At 43.9% G+C, this 26,886-nt stretch overlaps 1 protein-coding gene across 4 annotated transcripts in view; it reads left to right on the top strand.

The window, feature by feature from the left end:
- Rsu1 (Ras suppressor protein 1) overlaps window positions 1–26,886 on the top strand; it is a 188,923-nt gene that overhangs the window by 18,483 nt on the left and 143,554 nt on the right. For 3 of the 4 annotated variants that reach the window (XM_004859976.4, XM_021240395.2, XM_087207209.1), the window contains 3 exons: window positions 5,427–5,477; window positions 21,090–21,210; window positions 25,726–25,844. In XM_004859976.4, coding sequence (XP_004860033.1) covers window positions 5,427–5,477; window positions 21,090–21,210; window positions 25,726–25,844 — 291 coding nt within the window. The remainder of the gene's footprint in view (window positions 1–5,426; window positions 5,478–21,089; window positions 21,211–25,725; window positions 25,845–26,886) is intronic. The other variant, XM_021240396.2, reaches the window with a different exon arrangement.

The following is a 26,886-nucleotide window of genomic DNA, read 5'->3' as shown; positions in this document are numbered from 1 at the left end:
TTTATATCTGGCATTTTTAAGTTGTCGGTGTGTGTTCCTAAAGTGGTTGACCATTTTAGAGAGGGACAGCAGGTATAATCTGAGAATGTCTCAGCCCAACCAGGGTGGAGGATCAATGCTTGTTAGGGACGGGAAGAGAATCTCCGAGTTAGAGATTATTGATTGATTGGCATTCTGAGTGTGATCGGTAAATATTGTGTCTGTAAACACATGAACGAGTCTTTGATTGCCTTTTGGTAAAACTGTTGAATTCCTTTTCTGCATTTTTCTGCTCATTCTCTTTTTGGGTGGAGAATAAACAGTTACGAATCAGACATACAGTGCCCCAGCCATGCAGTACCCCTTCCTCTCCCACAAATGCTCCCCTCGGTGATCTTGCTTCCTGCTGTTCATTTCGGTCCGACCCAGTGCTCACCCAATAGTCTTCCTAAAGAGGCTGGAGACGGAATGATAGTCAAGGTGTTCACTGCTCCATGGAACTAGGAATGCCAACACTTTCTTGATCATTTGTGAGTTCATTTTGAAATGAATTTTCCTCTGAAAATACCTGCGCAAAGCACAGCTGAGTATGGCAGTAGGAATTTCGACAGCAGTTCGCTCTCTGATCAGGTGGGGCCCATTCTTGACAGTTTAAGGTTCGCGGGTGCCACTGAGTGTGTTATTAACAGCGGAACTTCTGGCCCACAGGATGATGACCAGCGAGAGCAGGGAGAGTGGCAGCTTCGGCCTGGGCCTGCTTCCATTACTTGGCCGTGGTGGACTGGGGTGGCCATTGTGCTTTTAAATGACTCATTCGATTTTTGGTGGACCTTTTTTTCCTTCTTTTTCAACAGGGCAGTTGCCATACCCGGCTCACAGTGAACCAGCTGTGCTCAAGTAGAAGGGCGTGTCCAGGTGCACAAATGCATCCGTAGCCTCTGGGGCTCTGCCTCTGCGGAGCTTTGTGGCTTTGTCTTCATTCTGTTCAGCTTGGCAGCCGCTCCCTGCAGACCCGGTCTGCTTTCCTTTGTTGCCCTAAATATTTTTCTCAAAGGTCTTTTATTAACTTTTTCTTTTCTGCTCTATTTTCTCTTCCCTTCTAGCTTGTGGCCCTATCACAATGGTGAGAAAGAAGAATACATTCTGTCGGTGTGATCAGGTGAAGCCAGAGACACACACACGCACGCGCGCACACACTTTCAATTTTGTCAGTCTCTGTCTTGCTGCTTGTTGGCCAGCTGCGGTGACATGATTGAAAAGAACCAGCTTTCCCTAGTTAAGACTGTCGCTGTGACCTCCCCTCTTCACCGAGAAGGGCAAAATTTCTGCTTTCTAAGTAGTTACTTGTGAATATCTTAGGAAAAATCAAGGCAGAAGGAGATGGGAGGATTATCAGTTTTCTTTTGTAATCAGAATTGATTGCTGTGACCTTCAGATGGCAGTGTGAGAGACTGCTGATTGTGTGGTTGCTTTAGTTTGTCCCATCTCTCTTGAAAACAAAACCCTAAATTTTAGCTGGACAGTGGTCACCTGGAATTCAGACTGTATTTCCTAGGTACTCTGTAAGGGAGGCATCCCTGTGTCACCAAAATGGGATTAAGTGCTTTCGGTGGAAATACCATGCACATCTTCGTGGGAGTGTCCCTAGGAAAATTTATTTTTCTTTTCTTTCCTCCTGAGGGTGATGTAGGCCTGATGGCTTATCACAGGCAATCATTTTGGGGCATCTCATGAGGTACACCTTAATAGTTTGAGTTGTTAAAACAAAAATACCATAAACTGGGGTGCTTGAATAAGAGAAATTTATTCATAGTTCTAAAGGCTGTTATGTTCAAGGTTACGAGAGTAAGAGATTCAGTGTCTGGTGAGGACCCTGTCCCTGTTTACAGAAGGCCACCTTCTTGGTGTATCCTGGTGGAAATAGACAGAGGTTGTCTTTTCGTATCTGTTCTTATAAGGGCAAAAAGCCTGTTCATGAGGACTGCACCCCCATGGCCTAGTTACCCGCGATCATATATATATGATCATATATCATATTACTATATCTTCCCTCCGAAAGCTGTCACTTCGGGGCTTAGGGCTTCCACGTGTGAGTTCTGGGAAACAGAAACCTTTGGTCCACACAGTGGGGAGCCACGCATTTGCGGGTGTCTGAGCAGCAGGCACAGGGGTGCTGCCCTGCATGTGTGCACGACAGAGAAGCCCTGCACCGTGTAATCCGGGTATTTGTCATCGCTGTCACATGAGGTGGAACGTAATCTTCACCGATGCCTCTGAGGCTGTTTAATATTGTTTGCTGTGAGCGAACTTTCTGAGATGATTCTTTGGTGCTTGACTACACACCTCAGGGAGAGAGGAATGCTTTATCGAGTGGACAAGAAAATCTTAGCTTTCGGTAATAAAACTACGGGAGGTTTTCTGTAGCATCTAAAGTCAGCCATCGCGGGAAGCCACCCCCATGAGTCTTCTTAGAGCCACGGAACTGCATGGCCCCCAGGTCACTCCTCAGTCGCACAGGACACATTTCACGCCCAGATCACACACCCCAGAGCCGAGTGTGAGGAGTGGTGGTTCTAGGAGAGCAGAATGGGGACAGATGTCCAGCACTGTCTCAGCTGTGTGGTCATGGGGCCAGCCTGGACTCCGAGCCGGGCGTGGTTCACAGATCTCCCGGGCTGGGCAGGGCACAGCCACATCCCCAGCCCTTTACTCAGCTTTAAGCCAAGCTGTTCCTGGCTCCAAATCAGTACCAGGCTTCAGGGGTCTCCGGGTAGAGCCGGAGCTGCGTGATCGTGACATGAGCATGTGTCACTGCAAGATGACTGTCCCGTGTGGTTATGTTGAGTTTTGCTTCAGAGTTCTCGCTGGTAGGGGGATTGCAGTTATGGAAAGGGATTAAATGGAAATGAGACCTGTGTTGTATTGGAATCGGATGGAATGGGGTAAACACATGACTTAATAATGTAAGTAGTGAAATCAGTCGAGGTAGTGTGTGTGTGAGTGTATGAGAGTGTGTGTTCTCTAGCTCTGTCTGCTGTTAGTGGGCTGAGAACATTGACCTCACCCCCAAGGACAGTGAGCACACCTGGGCCCAGATTTTGGTTATAAATGTAATTTCCCCCAATCGGGAACCAGAACAAGAAAACCCTGAGCTGCTTACATCAGAGTGAGGCTGTGCTGAGAGAGTGACAGACTGGTCAGGGGGACTTAGAGCCGGCGCGGATGCCGGAGCATCAGCATAAATAATGGGCATTACAATGCCATGGCTAAAATGCGAAGCCTCAAAGCCCCTTGAATACAAATCAGTTGGTCCTGATTTCCTGGCAGCAGTGCTGGCCCGTTTTAGACTGGCTCACTCCTTGTCCGGGCTTTGTCCGCATCCCTGGCTTCTGTCCGCCTGGCCAGTGTGGTAGACCAGTGGCATCTAACAGGAATGTAATACAAAGCACTCAGGAGAGTGGAGATTCTCTAGTGGTCGCTGTTGTTGCGTGAAAAATGTCTCCAAATATTGTCAGATGTCCCACAGGGCAAAAGTGCCTTAGTTGGGGACCATGAAACATGAGTAAATAAAGACTTTGGTGAGGAACAGGATGTTGGCGTAGTTTTGAGGTACTGTTCTTCCTCCTCAGAAGATGTTCTTCCTCCTCGGAAGATGCGCACTGTTACCAGGGGTCATCCTCAGCAGTGGGGCAGATTGGAGCCCAGTGCCTTGGGGACAGGAAGCAGTGAGAACGCAGTGTGTCTGCTGCTCTCCCCAAAGCTGCATAGCCAGAGCCTAACCAAGACCCAGCCAGTAGCCTGTCCACCGGTGACTGTATCGACTACTTTTCAAGACCATGGTAAAATACCAGGCACCAGCCATCCAGGAGTAAATTAGGGTTCATTTTGGCTTGTGATACTGGATTGGGCTGGGCCCAGTCAGTTTGGGCTTCTGATGAAGGTGGCACATATGGCAGAGCCTGGCAACAGGAAGCTGGAGTTTCCATCTCAAGCCAGGAAGCAGAGAGACAGCAAAAGGGATTTGAGAGACCAGGGAGCCACAGGGAAGCCGTGCCTCGTGAAAGTCCACAGTGCCCCCCAGTAGCGCTCCCCACAGTCCAAGCCTTTACCCCGCTTTGGGGGACACTCATCCCATCCATAGCAAGGGTGTCCTGGAAAATAACTTGGCCTGCAGTTTGCCCAGTTGCCAGTGTCAGGAAAGGAAGGGAAGCTCCCGGAGTACTGGAGCCTGGAGAGATTTAATAGCTCCACACAGCATGGATTCTGAACTGAGTCCGTTTTCATAAGGGAGATGGTTGCGGAGCGTCTTTGGGGAGACCAGGGGTTCGATGGCCTCAGTGTTCAGGGTAACCTTTTGTTTTGATGGCTGTCTTCCGGTTATGAGAATATTCTCACTTAGTTTAGAGGACACTAGACCAGCAGCTTGATTCAAAGATTCAGGCCAGGAAAATTGGTCTTGATACTATATTTTGGACCTTTCTATAACTTAGTGATGGGGTTAAGAAAAAAAAAAACCAGCCAGAAGTTGTGGTCAGAAGATAGACTTATTTTCTTTTAAGCATACTGGGATCCAACAGTGACAAAAAAATTCTACCCCTTTAAGGGAAACTACTGCATTAAAAGAATGTTCTTATGGAAAACATATTGAAAAAAATTCCGAAATCTGTTTCTCACATAAACATGTAGATATCTGTGTATATAACGCTGACCACCCAGAGAAGGTTTAGAAACCAAAGTGGAAAGCAGGTCAGATCCCCCTCCCTCCCTCTCTAATTTTTGGGGATCTGTGTGTATTTTCTTTCTTTATAGTTAGGAAAACCATTCTTTAGCAAACTTAATCTGGTTGAGCAGATTAAACTTCTATAATAATGTCTGAAACTGGCGAGTAATCTGCATTTCAAATCAGTGCTTTGAAATGTCAACCAAATGTATTTCAAGGCAGTGATGGAGGGCTTTTACCTCTCACCGTGATCACCTGACTGTGAGGTAGAAGGATTGCCTGTGGATGGTGGGTATGGATGAAGCAGTGTGCTGCTGTCTTCCCCAAGATTGTTTCCTTGTTCGGATATGATGGTTTTTAAGCATCAGTAGGGCCTCCGTGTTTCTCTGCAGTCTTTGCTGGTTGTCGAGTGGCACACGTTGAGGAGGATGGCCAGGGTAAGGCGAGCAGACCAGGTTGCTAAGCAAAGCTGGCTGGTCCTTGTAATGCTTAATCCTGTGACATTAATCTCATTAGCACCAGCTCGCTGTGCTGATTGTACCATTAATTGCCTTTTCTTCATTTGGTTTAACATTTAAAAGATAGTGTTATAAGAATCCGCATTTCTCTTTTAAGCGGTACCACTTCAACCTGTGAAAATAATTTAACAGTTTACCTGGTATCGGCACAAGTATAACTTGGATGCATTTCCTGAATGTGATTTCTTTTTTCTTTCTTCTTTTTACAGTCTCCCTAGCCCATATCACACAGCTGGTCCTCAGCCACAACAAGCTAACAAGTAAGTTAATGCTCTCATTTGTTACATAGTTTCTCGCTTTTAGGTAATGTTACAGTAATGCTGACTCCATTTTTATGTTTCCTTTGAAGAAAGGAATGACAGATGCTTACTTGGGCAAACTTAAAGTTGATTTAGATGACAACTGTGATACATGAGCATATTGTCCTCCTCTGCTTTGTACTTGCCTCTACTTTGAGAATTCCTTCCCTATCACGTGTGTAAACTAGAGGCACCATGGCACTGTTTATCTCAAAGTGGATCCATTTAGAAATGGTAAACGATCTGACGACCAGAAATGCTGGACCACTCGTTACCATTTCATGAAAAATAAAACTTAACAAAAATACCAGCATCCAAGTTCTATGCTTTCATCTATATTATGTCTTCAAAGGGGAAAAATTTAACTGTTGAATATGCTTTCTTTCCCTGCTTGATGAGGGAAAACGCATAAGCTGGTTGGATTACGTACGTTTGCATCTGCATTTTTCAAATTTTCGAGACTGATCCCTCTACCCCTACCTGCCTGGTTCTCTTGAGCATCGACAGTGTCATGGTATGGGTAACATGAAGTAGAATTTTAATGAGAATATTGCATGTGAATGATGGGGTACGTCATTCTTACTGCTCTGGCTTTAAAGATTTTAATGAAAGGGACTCACTCCTTTCTTATTCCTAATTGACTGTCACCCCTTTGTGCTTGCTGTATTTCCTGCAGACTTGAATGATTTTCTAATCATGTGGCAAGCATTTGTTAGGGATCCCTCCGAGTCCAGTGGAGTTGAGCAGGATGTCGTGTTGGGGGATTTGTGTTGTGGATTTATGTGTGTGTGTGTGTGCGTTACAGATAGCCTGAAGCAGTGCCACAGAGCTGTTGATTATTGAGAATTAGGAGTGGGCGTGAGAAAGGGCCCTCATGTTCAAGAAATGGGTGGATTAGCTCATTTTTAGCCAAAGTGCTATTTGGACTGCAAAGGCAGAGTGACATAGTTGTCACCTTAAGTCTTGGCCACAGAGGGTAAAAGGTGAGACCTACCCATCACATGTAATCCTTGTTTGCACAGATACTATGTTGCTGGTTCCATTGTTTCTATAGAAAGTGGTGCTGCTGTCCACAGAGACCATAATCCCAGTTTGGAAGGGATTTTCATTTGTTTTGAAAGGTGGATGGCACGATCTCTAAATTCCCCAAGACTTTGTGTGCAGACAGCCTTGATGGTCTTCACTGCCGAGTTCATAAAAGCATTGTTGAATCTGTGTTGTTATTATGGCAGACTAGGTTATCATTAAGCAAGAGAGGCAAACCTGCTGTATTCCTGTTATGTCATTCATCGATCTGTCCTTTAGGAAACTTTTCCAACTAGCTGTTGTGTATTTCCTTTAGGTATCTGCAAAGATAGAAATCTCGGGGATCAAGGAATTAATTTCTTTCTACAGGCATAGAACGTTAGACAGAGAGGCATAAATAAGGAGTTAAATTGTGTCAGCTGTCAAAGACGTTGACTGTGAACGAATCCAGACTTCATATTTCTCTCTTTTCTATATTTTGTTTTCTGGTTTTTTTGGGTTTTTTTTTTCTGTCTCTATGAGACACTCTTGACCTAATCTAGTAAACTCTAATTAATCGTCTTGGTGAATTCTGTTTCCGGCCACGGTGAGTCATGTCACTGCCACCCGATCTGTCCCACTAAGGTCAAATTAGCATCTTTTACTATTTTTCTGGCATTTAAATGAGTGACTTTTCCTATGGTTCTTCAAGTGTTTATAGTAAATATGTCCATCTGATGGAAATATAAATATGCATTAAATGTACGTGGCTGAGCACACCCTCCTGTCACTTTTTATTCTAATCAGTGTCTTTCACTTTCCATTGTTTTTAATAGGGACTGGCTGACAACAGCGCTATATTAAAACCACTGGGACTCCAAAGATAAACCCCTCAGCACCCACTTTTATCTCGCTAATGTTTGTCTCTTGGTGTGCCACTTATACTGCTGTCCGACATTTCCACTTGCAGGAGTGTTTAGAGAGCGAAGGACTGGCTTGCTCAAACAAGACTTCCATTTGGGGACACTATTGGACTTCATTTACTTGAGTTAATGTCTGCAGGGGCCACTCATCAGTGGGGTACTGGGTTGATGGGTGCTGGTGGTTTTGACCTTGACAGGGTAGGGCAGGTAAGGCCACGAAGAAGCTGATGATGCACTGTACGGTCCTGAAATTCCCAAGGTTTTGTGAGCAGAAATACCTGAAGTTTTCTGTAATGGAGCTCATAAAACTGTTTCACGATTGCTAAGCTAATTATGTACTGTTAGAGCTTTATTTATATTATAATAAGATTATTTAAATGTGGTTTGGGACGATGTTGGTGGTTTTGGGTGAAGTCGGTGGGAGAATTAATGTAGACGGCAGCTTTCCCAGGCACGTGTGTGCTCAAGATGGAGCTAGCAAGCCGCAAGCTTGCTTCTCCCGTGTTGGGCAGGTACGAGCTAGGAACCCAACAGGATAGACACGTTCTGTTCCGGTGGACAGAATTTCAGAATAAATATCCTTTCATGAATTTACTTTCTGGAGCACTGGGGCTAAAACCCAGGGCCTTGCGCATGCGAGGCAGACACTGTACCCCTGAGCTTCACTCCAGCCCAGGTGCAGGGATTTTTGTAAACACCGCTTTCCCCGAGCACTGCCTGGTGCCGCACACCTGGTGCAAGGTGCTCACTGTGTCTGGCTTCCAGCAGCTGCCTCCACCAGCTGCCACCCCAGCCAGCCCTTCCTCCTCCCCTCTCCTCCTGCTGCAGCTCAGCCTCCTGTCCCCTGACACAGACCGGCCGCCGTGCCGTTGCACTGTCCCTGCTCCCGAGCACCCTCTCCTGTCCGCCCCTCCAGGCCCCGGCCACTCTGGCCCTCACACCCTTTCTTCCCCAGCCCTGTTGCACATGGACTCCTCCCTTTCTCCTTCTGTCTCTTCGGGCTTCTTCTCCATCTCCCCAGCTCAATTTTAAGCGTTTACGAGAGCAGGGACCATTTCTCAGTCTGGTTAATGCCCGTGGCCGAGCCACGGAGTGGTGGCCCTGCAATCAGCCACGTCGCTGACCACCGTTGTCCAGAGGAAGCAGATGGTCTCACAGGAAGCCGCAGCCCCAGGTGAGGTGGCGGCCACTGTGACCGGGCGATTTCTTTGGTACTGACCAGTGTGTGGACTTGAGAGGTTCTGGCCGCCACAGACCTCCGTATCCTGGTCATCACGTGCCACTGTCAAACGCACTGGACCTGAGCACCCTAGAGAAGCCTGTCCAAGAAACCGATGTGTCCTCTCCTTTCCAGTCCTTTTGTAGTTGCAGAATAAGGGCCTGTCAGGTCCCAGGGTGCCCCAGAGCATCTGCAGCTCAGGAAAGCTGGGATCCTGACCCCACCATGGGATCTTAGCAACCTGCCCGGGCTTGGCTGAGTTTTACCCTCTCCTCTCTACTCTGGGACTCACTGATGGGCGGGCCTGTGCCCCCTCCACTCAGAATTAGTTTCATATATTTAAATCCACACGTTACTTACTACTTTTCCCATACAACTAATTGTATTCTAGATTTCTAGAGTTTAGGAACCTTTTATTTTTTGAACTCACGTGGCAATCTGAAGGTGGTCATCCTGTGGCGTCTTTTGTTCTGGCCCTTCTGAAGCCTTGGTCTTTTTAGTGACCCTCTTCTTGAGTCACCATTAGCTCTGGGTCTTTTTCAGTTTGTTCCTTAATCTGATCGCCCGGTTTTATAGGGTTGAGGGGTATAAGCTTTGTAAATGTTTTTCACTCTTGAAATTTCTTTTGGAGACAACCATTCTAAAATTTGTCCACTAGAGGTCACTGTTGAGATGCTCATTCCTCCCCCCATCCAGTCTTCACCTAAAAACTAAAATCCAACTTTGGGTTCAGAGGACATTATTTGCTGGCTGTTTGGCTGGGTCCTGTACCATAGGGCTTGTTAATGGTGCCCTTTACATAGGACAGTTTTATCACATTTAGTAGACACTTATAGAAGAAGATACATTGTTTTTCTGTTTGGCTCCTAAAAGTACATATTCAGTTTCTCATATATATTTTTTAGTGTTTATCATGGCTACTTTCTTGAGTTAGGAATATTTCTTCTTTTCCCAATGTATATTGTATATTGTATTACTTTGTATCAGACATATGTGAGATTTTCTTTTCCCGTGAACGGAGATTTAAAATATGTATGTAATCAGATCTTAATTCAAAAATAACCACGTAAAAATCAGGAAAGTGTTCATTTTCCCCATACTTACACTGATTCTTGTTCTACTGTCATTTTGTAGGGAAAAATACTGTACATTATTAAGCGAATTAGGTTCTGCCTCAGCGATAAAGCAGTCTGGTATTAATATTTAAACATGAAGCTTTCTTGATTTTTGAAAATAACTTTGAAAATTATTCCTACAGCAACACCCATTTATAAATATTGAAAACACCTTAAATAGGACAACAGTATTTTTTGTCTTATGACCCATTCGCATTGAGGATTAAGCCTTCAGCATTGTGTGCAGTCAATACAAAGGCTTCTCTGCTCCGTGCAGACTTCAAGGACCTCCTGTTTAGCACAGGCTCATTCCTGGGGGTCTCTGCGTGAAATTGTTTCCTTTTAGACTTTGAAAAAAAAATTTTTTTTGAAGGTACTGGGGATTGAACCTGTTTGTACTGAGTTACATCCTCAGCCCTTTTCTTAGTTTTATTTTCAGAAAAGGTCCTACTGAGTCAGAAGTTGCCCAGTCTGGGCTCAGACTTGTCTGCCTCCTGCCTCAGCCTTCCTGAGTGCTGGGATTACGGATAGGCACCCCACATCCAGTTTATACTGGACCTTTATACTGTCAGAGAAAACTCTCCGGTAGTATTGCTGTACCTGCAGCCTCAGATCTTCACTGTGACTGTATCTTGTTGTTTAACGTATTAGAAATGGCTGGGATGGCAACAACCCCAAGCTTTGTGGTGAAACATAAGTGGTTTTTGAAAAGCTGTTTCCTATTAGTTTAGTGTATGTATAAACTTGAAATATCATGAACAAGAAAATGCTAGGGTATTTCCTTTAGTGATTTCAAAAATTTCTTCACCAAGGGTAATGTTCTTAAGTACATAAAGAACTGAAGGTAATACTTTTAAACATGTATACTGAGTCCACCAAAAAATGTATACACACTTTGGGAAAAGAAAAATGTATAAATACTTTTACTGAATCATCATGAGATTAATACACGTTAATGTTTAGCCTCTACAATTACAAGAGGTGCTCAAAGTGGTGGCCATTGGCTTCCAGACATTATTAGTATGGCAGACGCTGCTTGGGCAACCTTGGTCATTGAGATTGCTGCACATGCATCTTCAGTTTCTTCTCTAAGGACCAGCAGGGTAGTGGGTTTTCTGCGATATCCGACATCCTCTAGGGCTCCTCATATGAGGGTAACACCATCTGTTGAAAAAAAAAATCATATGAGGGGCCGGGGATTTAGCTTCATGGTTCTGCTGCCCACCTTGCAAGCGCAAGGTCCCGAGTTCGATCCCTGGTACCAAAAAAAAAAAAAATCATACGATTTTTCTTCTCCTGAAGTGTGTGTACATTGTTTTGGTGGACTCTGTATGTAGGTAGGATGTCTAACAGTAAGTTTTATTATAAGCGAACCAAGCTTGTTGAACATGAAAATGTTGCCGTCTCAAAATATGCAGATCCAATTATACTGAAGAAAATGAAGCAGTTTTTTTTAAAGTGATAAATTAAAACCCTTTTCTATAGATCTAATGTATTGTTGGGATGAATGAAAAAAATTACCTGCCCTGATTCCTAAGACTGACCTTCACCACTCTTCCACAACCTTGCTCTTCTTAAGTCAGTACTTACTCCTTTTTCCATAGATTATCTGTCAAGCCTTATGCAAAAGTTCCCATGCCTGGCTTGTATGAAATTAAACTATGAGGGGGGGATATGCAAAATAAATCGTCCCTGTATCATGAATTTATCTTCTGACAATATCAAAACAACTTGCTGTTTGCATTTTAACAGAGTATAAATATATTTATAATACAGAGGCTTTGATCAATAGCTTATTTTTTAAATTAATGCACATTTATCAGTTTGTTACTGTGCCATCCTCTGGAGATTGGAGTTGAAAAAATATATATATAGTATTTTTGAGTCTGACAGCTATTAATTAAACAATATCCATCTGTTGGTCTCAAGAGTCAGGTTACCTTGAAAAATGGCTTGCACTGGGGAGTGTGCTGCTGCTTCTTGCTTTCGGAAGTAGGCAGGTGAGACGCCACATTCAGGGCCCACTGGACGAGTGTCCCTGCCTGCAGCTGAGGCAGGCGGGCACAGGGAGGGGCTTGTTCTCCACAGTGTCTGTCTGGCCTGTGGCCTTGCTCATTCCTTTGTGATGGTCCTAACTGGCTGTGGAGTAAATAAGAGGGGGATGGGCGAGCCAGGGAAGAACAGAACAGTACAAGAGTAAATTAAGCACAAGGAGAGGCCAGGGAGTCCAGGGGATGAGGCTACTGCCCGTGTAACACGCCACACCGCTTTCCAGTGAACGCTTTTCAAAAGTAGGAGGACATTCTACAAGGATGATCCATAAGCCAGTCCACCTGACCATCCTTTACTAGTCCTTTACTGTCATACTCCATGTTATTTGTCGCACACAATCGTATGTGCTGTACTTCCATATAACTGGCAGTGCAGAGGGGTCACTACACCAAGGTCTCCACCAACGCCAGCGCGTGAGCAAGGGTTGTGCAAGGCTCTTACGATGGCTTCTGTGTCCCCGGGAGGCAGGAATATTTCAGGTCCGCCGTAACCTTTGGGACCACAGTCATATATGCAGCCCATTGTCGGCTGAAATTTTATGTGGCTCATGATGGCATAAAAAGTTTCTGTGGAATGTTTTCTAAATAATGCGGGCTGTGTGTGTGTGTGTGTGTGTGTGTGTGTGTGTGTGTTAGGGTGGATGGGGTAGGGCAGTGTGCTGTCCAGTGTGCAATGCATAGGTACATACATTCTTCTAGAGCGTATCTTCTTAAGTCAGGGACTTGTAAAAGATCAGAATGAAGATTGTGGCAGTGGTCCACACAGAATTTTCACTTAGCGGTTATAATATCAGCACCTTTGTGGACCCCATTAATCGTGAATTCTGTAGGGGTCTTTGTATCTCGAGGCGGGGAGACCCCAGGCTGGTAGAAAGATAACTCTAGTTGTATTTGCTGTACAGAGGGACTCACAGGATTTCTTTTTCTTTTTTGGTACTGGGGATCTAACTTGAGACCTTCCGCTTGTGACGCAGGTGGCAGAACCACTGAGGTAAATTCCTGGTCCTACTCATAGGATTTCTTAAAGGAGACATTTCCTGGAAATTTATATGAAACTTGAAAAGATGATTTTTAGTACAATTTAAATTCATTCTTGATAGCTTTTAAAAAATGTTCATACACCTCACCTTATTTATCTGCCTAAATTTACATTTTTTAAGAAAGAATTTGTAATCTTATAACACCCAGTCTTGAATGCGGTGCATATATGTATATATGAATGTGCGAGCCTGTGTGTGTGTGCATGTGAATTTTTAAAACTCCAATAAAATCTTTGAGAGGGCTTTTCCCTTTTCTGTTTTTCTCCCTCTGTGTCATTCTGGTTGGACAAACCACCCTGATGTGATTGACACCAGTCAGCAAACCTGCTGATCTCATTTCCCCTTTCAGTCTGAATCTTCAGTCTGAATCTCTTTTAGCTTTCTTCCCTGCCTATGTACTTTTTGTCCTACTTACCTGATTATTTCTCATCTGAAGTCCCTACCCCTCCTGCTCTAATCTTGCTAATCCTTTAGCAAGATTAATTCTGCTCATCCTTTAGACACCGAGGATGGACTCTCATCCTATTTCCTGGAAGTCCGCCCTCCCCTCCAATGGAACCAGCACTGTGTGGGAAGTAAAATAGAAAGCACCTGAAAGATGACACCCTGTGTGTGTAATAACTTCAGTGTGAAATGGAAGAGAGAGAGCTGCGATTGTGATTGCTGAGCCCTGCTCTGTGTCTGGTGTGGGAATCCACATCACACAGTCACATGACCAGGGCTGGGAGCTGTGGGTGTCCGTGGGGCCTCCAACCCCTGCCCTTGGTGTTGCCTCCCTGCCCCTGGTTTGTGAGTGTGCAGTGTACCTGCCCCAGCCCGGAACGCTCAGTGCCCTGAGGATGGGCCCTTCCTTGGCTCTATCTTCCTTGTAAATAGAAAAAGAGCAGGGAGAATGGCTAGGGGCAGAAGACAGAGCTGGTGGAGTTGAAGGGGGCACATCAAAGCCACTACTCGACCGAGTGGCTCACTCAGCCTGAGCATCTTCCCCCTGCCCCTTCCCTCCCTCCTCGTCCACTCCCTCTGCTCCTCAGCTTCTCAGCATATGGCCAGACAGCAAGAGAGGCAACCTGCGAAGGAAGTCGCAGTGGTACAGAAAGGGGAACACTGGCAAGGCATGCTTTGTGACTGTACGTGTGGAAAGTGGACTTCTTTACTGCCTGCCTCTTGGGATTAATAATTGAGCATTGAGCGTCCGTATGTACATATTCATGCACTGTATTATAATGGTGCATAATAGTAAACAGGCACATGCACAGAGCAGAAGCTAAATAGCTCTTTTTCTAACACAGACCTTGCTTTCTGCATCGATTGGTTGAAGATTTTCTGTGCTCTGCTTTTCCCTCTCGCCCCCTCTCGTGTTTGGAACTTCTTAGGCGTTTTTCCTGGTGGGGTCTCTGACCTTCCCTTCCCCTTCCCTAGGTGTCACTTCCTCCCCAGGCCACGGGAAGCCAAGTCCTTTCCTCCCTGTGCTTCTCCCTCCCAGCCCCCCATCAGGCTGCCTCCTGACGGGTCCTGGTGCTGGTGCTGGGGGACATCAGAACGGGGCGCAGTGTCCACAGTGAGTTTCCACCGGAATTCAGGGCTTGCCAATCCTCCTGAACCGCTGCACCAATTCCTGGGTGTTCTCTGAGAAGTTAATGCAAGACTCAGACGGGAACTAAGTTTTGTGTCCTCGGAGGAGAAGAAATTAATGCTCATCACCTTTTGGGGAGACGTGTTTGGTTATGTAAACACACTTTTTATAGTCCAGGGACTTTTTTTCATCTTTGGATTCATATTATAAAATTTGTCTTCTTGCTTATTTGTACCTTTTTTTCTCTAATTTCAATATAATTGATTATTCTCACTGCTGCTGAAAGACTGCGACTTTCTTTTTCTCCCAGTAATTAAGTCAGGGATATTTTGGTTCCTAAAATGACTTACACTGCAGAACCCTAAGAAGGATGATCCATGAAATGATACAATAAGTACATACTTCTGGCCATGGCTACCCATTAGATACTTGTTGAATAACCAAAAGTAACATTAGCATTGTCATTTGTTAATCTAATAATATTTGGGGGACGTTGGCCTTTATTGAGGTGGATATTTGGATATTTTGCTGTTTTATTTTTCCCTCGAGGAACATGTAGAACCTTCTAAATGAGACTTTGCTTCAGTGTTTCATAAACTTTATGTTTTCAAATAACCTATAACTACTGTAATTCACTGCTTTAAAAGCTGCTTTGGGGAAACTCCATAAAAATCTTTGAAGCAGTTATTGTTAGTATACTTTTGAATTTCACACTCGTATGGTAATACATAATTAGTTCATTATCCACCTTGTGTTTTTGGCTAGAAAACAAAGGTAATTAATCACTATAAGTACAAATGACCTTTTTTGCATATCGAACTCTGAAGAACATAATTATGTGTATGCAAGAGGAAAGATCCTTTAGGTGGAGTCATTAAGACGGCATTGAGGACTGGGATTTCTAATTTGCTGAAAGAATTGATGTGTATATAATTAGTCGAGACATCACCTCTATGAATAGGATCAATGTTTCCCAGCTACGGTAGCAAAGGATCACAGGGCCTGTGCTTTTTGCTTTGCTCAGGATTCCCCAAGTCACATTTCCATCATTTCTGGTCCATTTGGATTCTTCTCACCTTGCCTCATTCAGGTCTGGGGGGCAGTTGTAATCCAACATGGTGTTCATCAGTTGGGGTAAGAGATACTCCTTTCGGGCCGGGGATTTAGCTCAATGGTTCCGCCGCCTGCTTTGCAAGCGCAAGGACCCGAGTTCGATCCCTGGTACCAAAAAAAAAAAAAAAAAGAGATACTCCTTTCATCATTTTCTCTTAAATGGTTGTTTCCCTCATACCATATGTGCAATGAGCGATCTCACTCATTTTCACGTGTTCTCGAGTTTTTAGTAATATTTCTAGCAAATAAGTTGAAATGTGACTTAAGCTAATTTAATATTCTTTACCATCTTCTGTCCTTTTCTGTTTAAAATCAAAGCAGTAGAAGCATGTAGTTTTGCAAAACTACAACTAGGTGTTTTCATTTGTTATGGCAGCAGACAGAAATCTCTTGTTTTTCACTGTAAACACGTCAAGCTTTTAGAAGCTGCTCTGTCTGCTCCGTTTGGCTGTGATGTCGCCGGGGACTGTTCAGCCCAAGGTAGGTGGCACTTTGCATCCCTGGAAATGGGCCCGAGGTGGTGGTGTTTACCCATCGCAGGACCAAGGTGTGCACCTGAAGGCCCCTGCCTCGACCCTCCCTCTTCTGGCCCAGGGGATTCACACTCCATGTCACCAAAGGCCCTCAAAGGTGGCAAACGCTGGACCGTGAGTCCCTTGTTCAAAGAGCTACGAGGGCTGAGTCCCCTGCTTTTGTACCCAGTCCGGAATCACCAGACCTCAAGACAGCTCTTGGTTCTTCTGCAGGAACAGGCAGAGTGTATGTCTCCCCACCACCCAGAAGTTTGGTGGAGGTGGTGGGAGAGGTCACCTCCGGAAACCCACACAGTTCTGTGCAGCTTCTGGCTTCCTGGCAGCGTGGGTGTTAATGCTGCGCGTGGTCTATTACCGCCCTTCTATAGCAGCAGAGCGCTCGCCATATGGTTGTAAAGACCAGCGCCTGACCTCCTGGCCCTCCCGTGGGCTGCACCCAGGCGAGCTCCCAGCCGTATGTTTTGTGCGGCGCCTGCTGTTCCCGGAGCCTATCACCCGTCACAGTTTGTTTCTTCGCCTCAGGGTCCAAGATGGTTTTGCTCAGAAAAAGCCCCCAATTAGCTGCACCTAAGCAGCTCGGCCTGTATTGTACCCAGCACGCTAAGGGTAGCCTGTGTTTCGGAGGACAGAGGTATAGTGGGTGGCACCTCTTCCTGTGACGTGGTCACCGGTGGGCTGTGGACGTGTCATCTGGTGGGTTAGGGAATACAGGGTTTCTCCCCTTGGATGTTGTCGTCTGCCTTGACTGATTTCACCGTAAAATCTGTGTGAAGGAGCAGAAGTTGGCCAGCTGCGGTGTGAGTGTGGTACCCAGGCATGTTTTCTTCTTTCCCATCAATCCCTGGGCTCAGAAGGAATCTTACTTTGCATAAGATCTGGTACTGTGCTGTCATCACCATTGTTGTGCAGAATGAGGGATGTGTGCATCGAATTGATGATCTTGATGTCACCGGTGAATGGAGGGTTCTCTGACCACAGCATCTGGGAACTTGGGGAAATGCAGATTCTTGGGCCCCACCCCAGTTGGCTCAGGAACTCTCGGGTGCCCCCTGCCGTGTCGTAGTGAGCCTTGTGATAAGTCTGACACCCTCCACGGTTTGAAATCCACTGTAAAATATCCTGCAGTGATGGACATGTCCAGTACAGGAACAACCAGCCACGTGTGGCTGTTGTGACCAAACAGTGGAACTGTGTGTTTTATTTAATCTTGATTAATCTAGATTTAAACAGTCACACAATTAGTGGGTGCCCTTTGAACAGCCCAGCCTCAGAACTTACTCTGCTCTGCGTTGTTACATGGACACCTAAAACGCTCTAAAAGAATTATTAGTTGTAGAGTTATTAACTTTGTATTGTGGGACAAACTCCAAGAGTGAAAATCCTGTCACTGTAACTAGTTTATTTTGATTCTCCTTTTGCAGGACAGGAGTTTACAAGTTGCCAGCCAGCTGAAGGAAGCTGAGTTTGGGCCAACACATAAGATAGACAAATCTCGAATAATATTTCTGATCTTTGATTTAGGAGGATTTGAAGGATGAGAGGGCCTGGCTAGCCTTGTTAGTGTGAATTGGTTAAAATCCCAGGAGACGTTGCAACTCCAGTCTCCGGGTGTAGTTCTTGGGCCATGCCCACTGCTCTGTCCGCTTTTCCAAAGCACCAGCAGAAGCCCTGGGCCGAGAGGGACCCAGAGGCTGTGTGATCCTATGGTTGGAGCGGAACTTCCTGTGTAGGAGCCCGGGAAGCCCAAGCATGGCTGCAATCTTTCTCCCAAATTTAGCAACCAGAGTCTCAAAACTGAAGGAGCTGTCCTTGGTAAAAGAGAAAGTGACGCTGAATTTGTCAGAAGCAAAAGTCGACATGACTGAGCTTCCTAATTGGGGACCCTATTGTTGCATTATTTAAATCCGTTATCATTGATTTTCATAATCCATCTCTTCTTTGACTCATAAATGTTGAAAACTGGTGGAAGAGTGTTTAGAAATGGCCATTATCCAGCCTTCTCATTTTACACTTGAGACATTGGAGGCCCAGAGAGGTTGTGCATTGAGTAAGGGCACACAGAGCAAAGACGTGGCTGGGTCAGGCGGGCCTGAGTCAGCCCTGCACCCCACTGCCCCTCCACACTTCTTCTGTGTGCTCAGTTCTGCCTTGCCTCTGTGCCCCGCAGGTACAGCTGGGGGTCATAGCTCGGAGACGGACAGATTGAAAGAACAGGGAGGTCTCAGTGGTGTAACATGAAGTACACTAGTGCTAACTGCCCACCTAGTCTGTGAAATGCTTCTTGCAAATGCGTCACACAGATACCTTGAAATGTTTTAGTAGAGAACTTGGGTGAAATATTGCTACCACCTTTTCATAATAGCTAAAATTATTTGTGCTATGTATATATATGCTTCAGTCATCATATGACTTGTATTGTTAGGCTTTTGAATATGTGCTGCCGAAGTGAGCACAGTATTGTTAACCTTTTGAGTAGACAGTTTTGTTGGAATTAGCTTGCTTTCCAAGCACTAGGTCCATTTCAGGTTTAACTCTGGTACCCTTTCTTTTGTAACTCTATCTTAAAATAGCATGGCTGTCTCACTTTGTCCCCAAAAGCATTGCTACATGCACACCAGGAGTATGATGCTGTGAACATAATAAACATTTGCTAAATATTGGTGGAAAGAATGAATGCATCCCATTCAGACAGGTCTGAACGTTAGCTTCTTTTGATATTGACTGTGATTGGGGAAAAAAAGTTTGTACTTTAGGGAAAATACTAGCAATGTGATTTTTTTTTTCTGGCTCTAGCTTAAATGAAGTCTTATACACACAGAAAATTCACATGCACACCAAAAGGCTGGGAGAAGAGTGGTAAATTGAATGTGGAGTTATTGTTTGTGTCCACAAAACAGGAGTCCTAAATCACATTTAGCATAATTTGTGGTTTTAAATTGGACCGATTTGGAAACACAGTGAAATAATCTCTCATCCTGTCAAAGGGGTGATACCTTCAGACCAGCATCTAATTGCATTGGCAGAGTAACTTCGTGGTGACGGCAGTAGTTCGGGCCGCATTATTCTTTGTTTGTGGCTAAAGTGAGATCATCATTTTCTCCTGGTTTCACAAACTTCCTTTATTGCTCTTCAAACTAATCAGATCAGTGTGGTGAGGGTGGGTTTCCTGGTTGCTGGAGGGCGGACGGGAGGAAAGGGTTAGGTCTCTGAGTCACTGCACTTCGCAGAGTGGGGAGAGAACAGGGCAAAGTGAGGTACAGTGACACATTCCCAGCTGGCTCCATGATTCCGTGAAAACGCTCATCTCCAGCCACTTCAGGGGCCAAGGCAAAGCCCGGTTACTGGGCCACTGTCCGCTGCCTGTGAGTGGTAATCCAGAGTGATTTCTAGTTTTCACAGCCCCTCCTTCCCGTGAAGGCATCTCCTTTCCCTTGTGCCATGCCTTCCCTCTCTCCAAAAGAAATCAAGCATCGATTGATTGATTGATTGGTATCATCGATATCTTAGACATTTCTCAGCCCTGAAAATGATGCCTCAGGCCTGTAATGGGCAGTGCATTCTCTACTGCGTTCCCCTGGGAGTTATCAACTGGCGTCCTCGATGGCTGTAGTGTGCTTGGAATTTCACACGTGCCTTGCTCACAGGCCCAAGCCCAGGGGCTCCTGGTTCGGTGGAGACTTGAGCATCGGGCAGGCAGTGTGGCTGTTCCAGCCTTCGGGGCCAGAAGGGAAGGAGAGAGCTGGTGGGTGCCAGCAGGTGGAACCCACATTCTCGTGCTGGACTCGAGGCACATGTCACAAAGTCATCAGTTTGTAGAAAGGTTGAGTAGCAAATGGGATGGGTAAATTGCAGCCTGGGCAGAGTCCTTTTGCTCCCAGTTCCAAGTTGGATATTTGTCCCTCAGTATCCTTGGGTATTTAGTTCCAGGAGCCCCTAATATACCAAAATCCAAGGATGCTAACTCTCTGGTGTACAATAGTATGGTATTTGCTTATAGCCTATGCACATCCTCCATATACTTTAAACCACCTCTAGATTGCTTATAATATCTACTATAATGTAAATGTCATATAAATAGCTATTATATTGCATTGTTTAAGGACACATGACAAAAGGCAAAAGTCTGTCCATGTTGGATCTGTCGGTGGTTGAATCTGTAGACTTGGAACCCACAGACATTGAAGACTGGCTGTATTTTTGAGATAACGATGTCTTTGACTTTAAATTTGTATTTGCAGATATAGACTACAGGAAAGGAAGACCCTTCCTTACAGGTCCCAAGTGATTGTTTTGCAACTTTGATCTGCATACTGCTATTCATAGCATGCTACTCAGTTTGGCTTTTTGTATTTCTATGTAATAACAGTGTACCGATTGTTATTAATCTGATGTAACCTGTGTGTGTGTGTATTAACCAAGGTACATTACTCCAGAGGCCCAAATCAGAAAATAGGCAGGTTGAATATTTTATCATTTAAGATTGAGCTTAAATTGTGATTTACTACAATGTTAAAGAGGACAGCCCTTCAGATACTGGACTGTTTAAAGAGCTTCAATGTGGGACCATCTCACAGGAAGGGATTTGAGGTTTGCAGTCTGTCTTCTGGTGGAGATATAGGAGAACCAAAAGGAAGAAAACAGCTGCACTTATTAGACGTATGGCAATTAGAAGTCTGTGGACTCTATTAATCACTTACAGTCAGTTATGGTGCAGAAATTCCTTTTTGTCCCTCCTTTTTTTCTGCCCTCTTCCTCACTCTTCATCTGATACAACTCATGCCAAGTGTTTTGATCTGATTATCCAAGAAGAAACATTTCTGCTTCGACTTGTTGGTGAGATACTACCTGAGAACCTAGAGCAAACAAGCAAAAACTGTATGTGAATTACAGGGTCGTATTGGAGTTACATCTTTCATTAGAAAGAAAAACAAAATGTGTTGCTGGTGCTCCTCCTGGCTAGGAGAGGCTCCTGGACTCACAGCCTGCATTTTGTCTCCATAGCTGTGCCACCAAACGTAGCAGAGCTGAAGAACTTGGAAGTGCTTAACCTTTTTAATAACCAGATTGAAGAGTTGCCCACACAGATCAGCAGCCTTCAGAAACTCAAGCACCTGAACCTTGGGTGAGTACTGGAGTGGAGAAAGGAAGAGAGCAGCAGGGGAGTGAGGAGTGGAACAAAGGCCAGGGGCACCACTCAGACTGCTGCATACAAGTGCGTTTCCAATTTCTTTGTATGTTTTGGGTTTTTAAAAAAAGTTTTATTGTTTTAATATATCCTTTCAATGGCCTACATCAGTGCATATCTAGTTGAGAACTAATTGAGAAACTAATTGTTGGCACAATAAGGGAGTCTTTTACTGTATTTTGTTTCCAATAGAATTTTTTATTTCAGTTTATGTTGACCGAGAAGGGACTTGTTTGCATAGCATTAGCTGTTCAAGCAAGTTATAATATGGCTGATTTTTTTTTTCCTCTCTGTCATAAGTAGAAATATTTTACAAAGTGCAAGGGGAAGATACCATTCTTTAGTGCTGCTTTATTAATTCTTGCAGTTCTCCTCTGTGGTCAGGAGGTTACAATCCTATGTCTTTATGCACAGATAAAGAGAGGAACGTTGATTCAGGCGAGGTGGCAGAACCAAGAAGCAGTGAATAATAATAATTCCCTGTACTCCTGGATTGCTTCACATTCTCACAGTCCTCAGGCCAGCTGTTGACGCCCTCCACATTTGTGAGGCAGGGAGGGAAGGCGCTACTGCTTGTGTTTCATGGGAGGAGGCGGAGCCTTTGCCAAGGGATTAGAGGACTTGCTTCCTGCTTACACCCCATTTGGGTGGCTGAAAGGAGGGAATCCCATTGGTGTGGCTCCATTCTGTCTCCGTCACACTCCATAGATGCCAGCCACAACTGAGGCTTCTGAGTTCTGTCTTCATTGTCATAGCTATTAGGTGAAGGTGCTCATTCATGCTTCATTCTCTGTGCAGACTAAAATATTCATTAAATGGTAGCCACTAAATGCTCCAGCCAAGTCAGTGATTTACATGGAGTGGCAATAGAAACTGGCCAGGTGTTTATCAGTTTAGCAGGAAGGAAGCACGACGAAAAATCTTACCCATGAAATGCTTGTTAATTTATTCTTTGCGCAGGAGTTTGATTAGACATTCTTAGTGCGAAGCCCACTCAGGCTAAGGGACCATCTCTGTAAGACCCATGAGCATTCTTTTTTCTAACGTATGAGGGGAAGTGGAGTTTAAAGGAGGGAGAAACCTCACTTTACAATAGATGATTCGTCCCTCTGCGTATTTGGAAACTATTCCCATCTGGCAAAGCAGTAAAGCAAGGATCCTACATTTATTGAAGATTATTAAGTCTCAGTGCCTAATTGGCACATAAGTAAGAAGCTAAAACTAGATATAGGGATATATTTGTACTGTTAATTTGTTCATTTATTACATGAGTTATATATAGTTCCATCCTTTGGAACATAGCCTAGTGCATGGTAAGCAGGGCATAGCATTAGCTGTTATTGTCGATATCATTGTTTTATTTAGTGTCTCCTCTTTTTTTTGAACATGGAAATGCCTGTTTTGTGCCAGTAGTCTTGCTCGTCTTGGGGGTCAAAGGTGAAAGTCGTGGTCTGGGTTAGGGTTAGGGGCCAGGCCTGCTGTGGGTCAACAGTGACAGCACAGCAGGGTCCCAGACACTGGGGCTGATGGAACCCCAGCAGACAGAGAGACAGGGAGCACGCTGGTCTACACGTGAGGTCCTCAGGAGAATTCGCACAGGGAGCACCGGACTCCCAACTTAACACGCAAGAAGGAATTTCTCAGACTCAGAAGCAGAAAGAAGGAAGGCATCTCAGGTTGAGATTATCGGTGACCTATTTAAAAGCTCAGAGCACTGCATGTCTGGGGAGTTTCATTGCAAGTTTATTGATCTTGCTGAGTACACGATATGGGGCAAGGAGGGTCAGGTGAGAGGCGAGGCTGGACAGGCCATTGTGACTGTCTGCTGCTCATTTAATGAGTTCTTGGGAAATTCCCAACTGGATACCAGTTGCCATTCTAGGTAGCAACCATTCCACCCCCATGGAGCTCTGTGACAGCTGGGGAAACCAACCATGAAAAAAATATGGCAGAGAATCAGAAGTGCTAATGAAGGGCCTCATGAGCTATGTAAAGGAGCTTTGGTTTTACCCTACTGCCCATTGGGGAAGGTGCAGGTCGAGTAGTGAGTATGAGTTGAGGTCAGATTTTTCTATGAAAGATCAGAGTAGAGAGGGGCGGAAGGAACTGGACTGAAGGCTGGAAGGCCAGCAAGAATGCCAGATCAATGCCTCAGGTGACGAAGGCAGGGACAGTGGAGCCATGGGAGAGATTTTATGTGCAAATATATGGAGGGAAAAGTTGGCAACACAATCATGGATGGGGTAGAACGATACCTACATTTCTGTTTGCAGCTAAAATGGAAATATAAGTGGAGGCCAGTTGGGGGAAAAGATAATGAACCTTGGTTTTGTTCACTTAGTTTTGGCATGTGTTAGGACAGGGTGGTAGACTTGCCTCTTTGATTTATTATGTCGCAGTTTCCTCCTCGTCCTCTGTGGAGTTCTTTGCATTTTTGGCCTTTGAAGCTTCATTGATTGTAGAATGCTTTCTGTATTTAGTGACATAGTTACATCGGCAGGGTTGTCAAAGTTCGAACAAAATTTTTATTTCTTTGGCAAAGAAATTAAGAAAGGTTTCAGTAAAGGATACCCTATCTTGAAATGGCACAAGGAATTAAACACACGCAGCTATGCAGGGTTAAGGCAAGTTGTAGAGAGGAAGGACTATTAGGAGTAACCATCCGGATAAAAACTTACACTTGGAGACCTGGGAGCTACAGCAGTTAGGCCACATGCATCCAGAAGACACCCTGAGCAGAATTTGCTTTTAAAGTTGTATCATATTTGCTGTTTCTTCTGATGAGCGCAAGACCTGAAAATATTTTAGACCACCTGCTTAAATAAAAGAATGTTTTGTTGTGTTCTTAATTCTTTAAACAGGGTTCACCTTACTTACAGAGTTATTTTCTAAGAAATGTAAAACCACACAGATGCCACAATGGTACAGTAACACTTTCCGGGATTAATTCACTATGGGTCAACCTTTCCACCGATTCTGGGATAACTCTCAGCCTGGTTTGTTTGTAGAGCTCATCTCACGAACACTTCGTAGTTAGTGAACCGAGGAGGATACTTGGCAAACATGCTTCATAAATAGTGAATTGATAGAAAATCTGGGTCATCATTATCACTGCAGCAAATAGTCACGTTTTGCCCTGTGAAAAGTCTACCTGAGCGATAGAAATTCACTTTTCTCTTTTGGTCTTCCTTCTGCTGTCGGTCATTTCTTGTGAGGCCTGATTGGTGAGGGTGGACAGGACTGCATCTCTTATGAGAAAGATCAATGACTAGAAGAAGTTTTAGTGTCTCAGTCGCTCCTATCTTTGAATATCTGTCAACTTAAAGTTGTTTTTTTAATTGACTTTTAAGTATGTTCAAAGGAAACTGCATTTTAAAAAAAGGATCTTGAAAAGGATAAAAGTTGGTAAAAGCAAAAACGTTTTCCTTGGGTTTCATTGGACTCACACACACACACACACACACGCACGCACACACGTATCCAAAAATTTACCATCTTAATCATCCTATAGTGCACAATTCAGATTCAGTAGTGGTACAGTATTTTCACATTGTTGTGCAACTAATTTCTGGAAGTTTCTCTTCTTGCAAACCTGAAACCCTATAAGCATTAAACAATAATCCCTTCTCACCTCCTGACAAGCACTACTCTAATTGGAGATCATTTTTAATACTGATAGTTTTGAGTTTTCTCCCTTCCATTAAAAGAAATAAATGAAATAAAACAAATAAAAATAAAACAAATCAAATGGTTGTAAAACAGCAATACTAAATATGCATTTCTGAGGGAGCATTGCTGCATTTATTAGGAAGTTTTTCTCTAGACAGACAAATATTTTGTGATGGTTTCAGTTTCTATACAAAATAGTAATTGAACTTCACCACTGGAGAAAATGACAACTGGGAAATTTTCAAATCTTTCACAAATACATAGATTTTCTGACTACAATTATTAGATGGAGTAAGACAAATATCTCACTTATGTGGGACTGTGAAAAAAGCTAAACTCACAGAAGCGGGGTAGATTGGTGGTCACCAGAGGCCTAGTGAGTGGGGGCTTGGGGCACGTTAGACACAGGACACAAGACACAGAATTGCAGGGGGTAGGAGTAAGTTCCAGAGAGCAGCTGTACATCATGCTGAGTGCACTGTATAACAAAATATATGCTGTATTTGAGAATTGCTAAGAGAGTAGCTTCTTTTGAGCATTCTCACCACATGCAAAATAAATATGACATAATGCTTGTGAGATGGCTTGAGTGACTTCACACTGTGCAGTATTATTAGCACATACAATTTTTATTTGTCAATAAAATTACGTTTAAAAAACACAAAATACATGTAGAATCTTGGCACTTTTTAAGGCTTTGAGCCAGTCAAAGAGTAGTGTAAATTGCCAGTGTTGTATGTAAATGTGTCTTGTGTGTGATAATTCGTGTTCTCTTCCCCACAGCATGAACAGGCTAAACACTCTGCCTCGAGGGTTTGGCTCACTCCCAGCTCTCGAAGTCCTGGACTTGACTTACAACAACTTGAATGAAAATTCTCTTCCTGGAAATTTCTTTTACCTTAGTAAGAAACTTTTAATTCTATAAATCTCTTTAGCATGGTACTTTGGGTTCTAAGAATAAAATTTATTTGCCAGGGCCCAAACTCTTAAGAGAAATTATGAGACATATATATTTTTTTCTTTGCAGATTACCTATGAATATTCTTTCGTAGCTCAGCAGTATTTATAGTTGATATATAGTCATCTGACACCTCTGGGCGGAAGTGGACTTAGCAATGTCATATTAACTTTCCAAGAGAGATTTTGGAACTAAATGAGATCAAGTCTCACATTTAGCTAAGAAACTTGACTTTCTTTTTAAGAATGTGCTCCCAAAAAGGTACTCCCATGTTGCTCTTAATTCTTTGTAAGATATTTGCCCAAAGATACTCCAGACAGTTACTTACAGAAATACCCATTAATAAACTGCTAACTGAATTTTTAAAATTTCCAGCCAGAATTCTTGTTTTATTTTGGAAAAGTGCTTTATTGATGTAACCTGTTTTGTCCACTGTACAAACATTAAAATATTGACAGACACATTTGATCTTTTCATGTGCAAATAAATGTCTGTGCAGGTACTCCTAAAAATTAGGAAACATTGATTCTCTACGAACCCATTACCAAATACTTCAATTTAGGAAAAAGTTGCATGCCTTTAATGAATATTCTGCTTTTCCAGTGACATCTGGGACATCCAGAAAGTTCTCAATTTTCTGAGCTAGTCTAGGTAGCTAATTTCATTTTTTACCTTATGTACTCTGCCTCTCAAGACTTTCTCAGGCACATGAAACCAGTTCTGAAATATTTTCTTTCTTAGGGCTATGGAAAAAATTGTTACCGTCATGCATATTAACATACAGTTCTGTTGAATTTTAGAACATTTACTGCCTATAAACAAATCAAAAAAAAATCATACATCTTAGTATACCGTAGCCCCTTTTTGTGTTGAGAGTAAAGAGATGCTCTGGGATTTTAGCAATTAGTTAGGGATCATATCATTGTTGTGTAAGATCATGAACAAAGGAATACCGAGATTCTATTTAGCTGTATTCTTTTTAACTC

Source organism: Heterocephalus glaber, unplaced genomic scaffold, assembly GCF_053883595.1.
Source record: "Heterocephalus glaber isolate CG9 unplaced genomic scaffold, H.glaber_assembly_v1.0 deba00000768, whole genome shotgun sequence".
In the NCBI taxonomy this organism is placed as follows: Eukaryota; Metazoa; Chordata; class Mammalia; order Rodentia; family Bathyergidae; genus Heterocephalus; species Heterocephalus glaber.
This window is presented reverse-complemented; position numbering and strand designations above follow the sequence as displayed.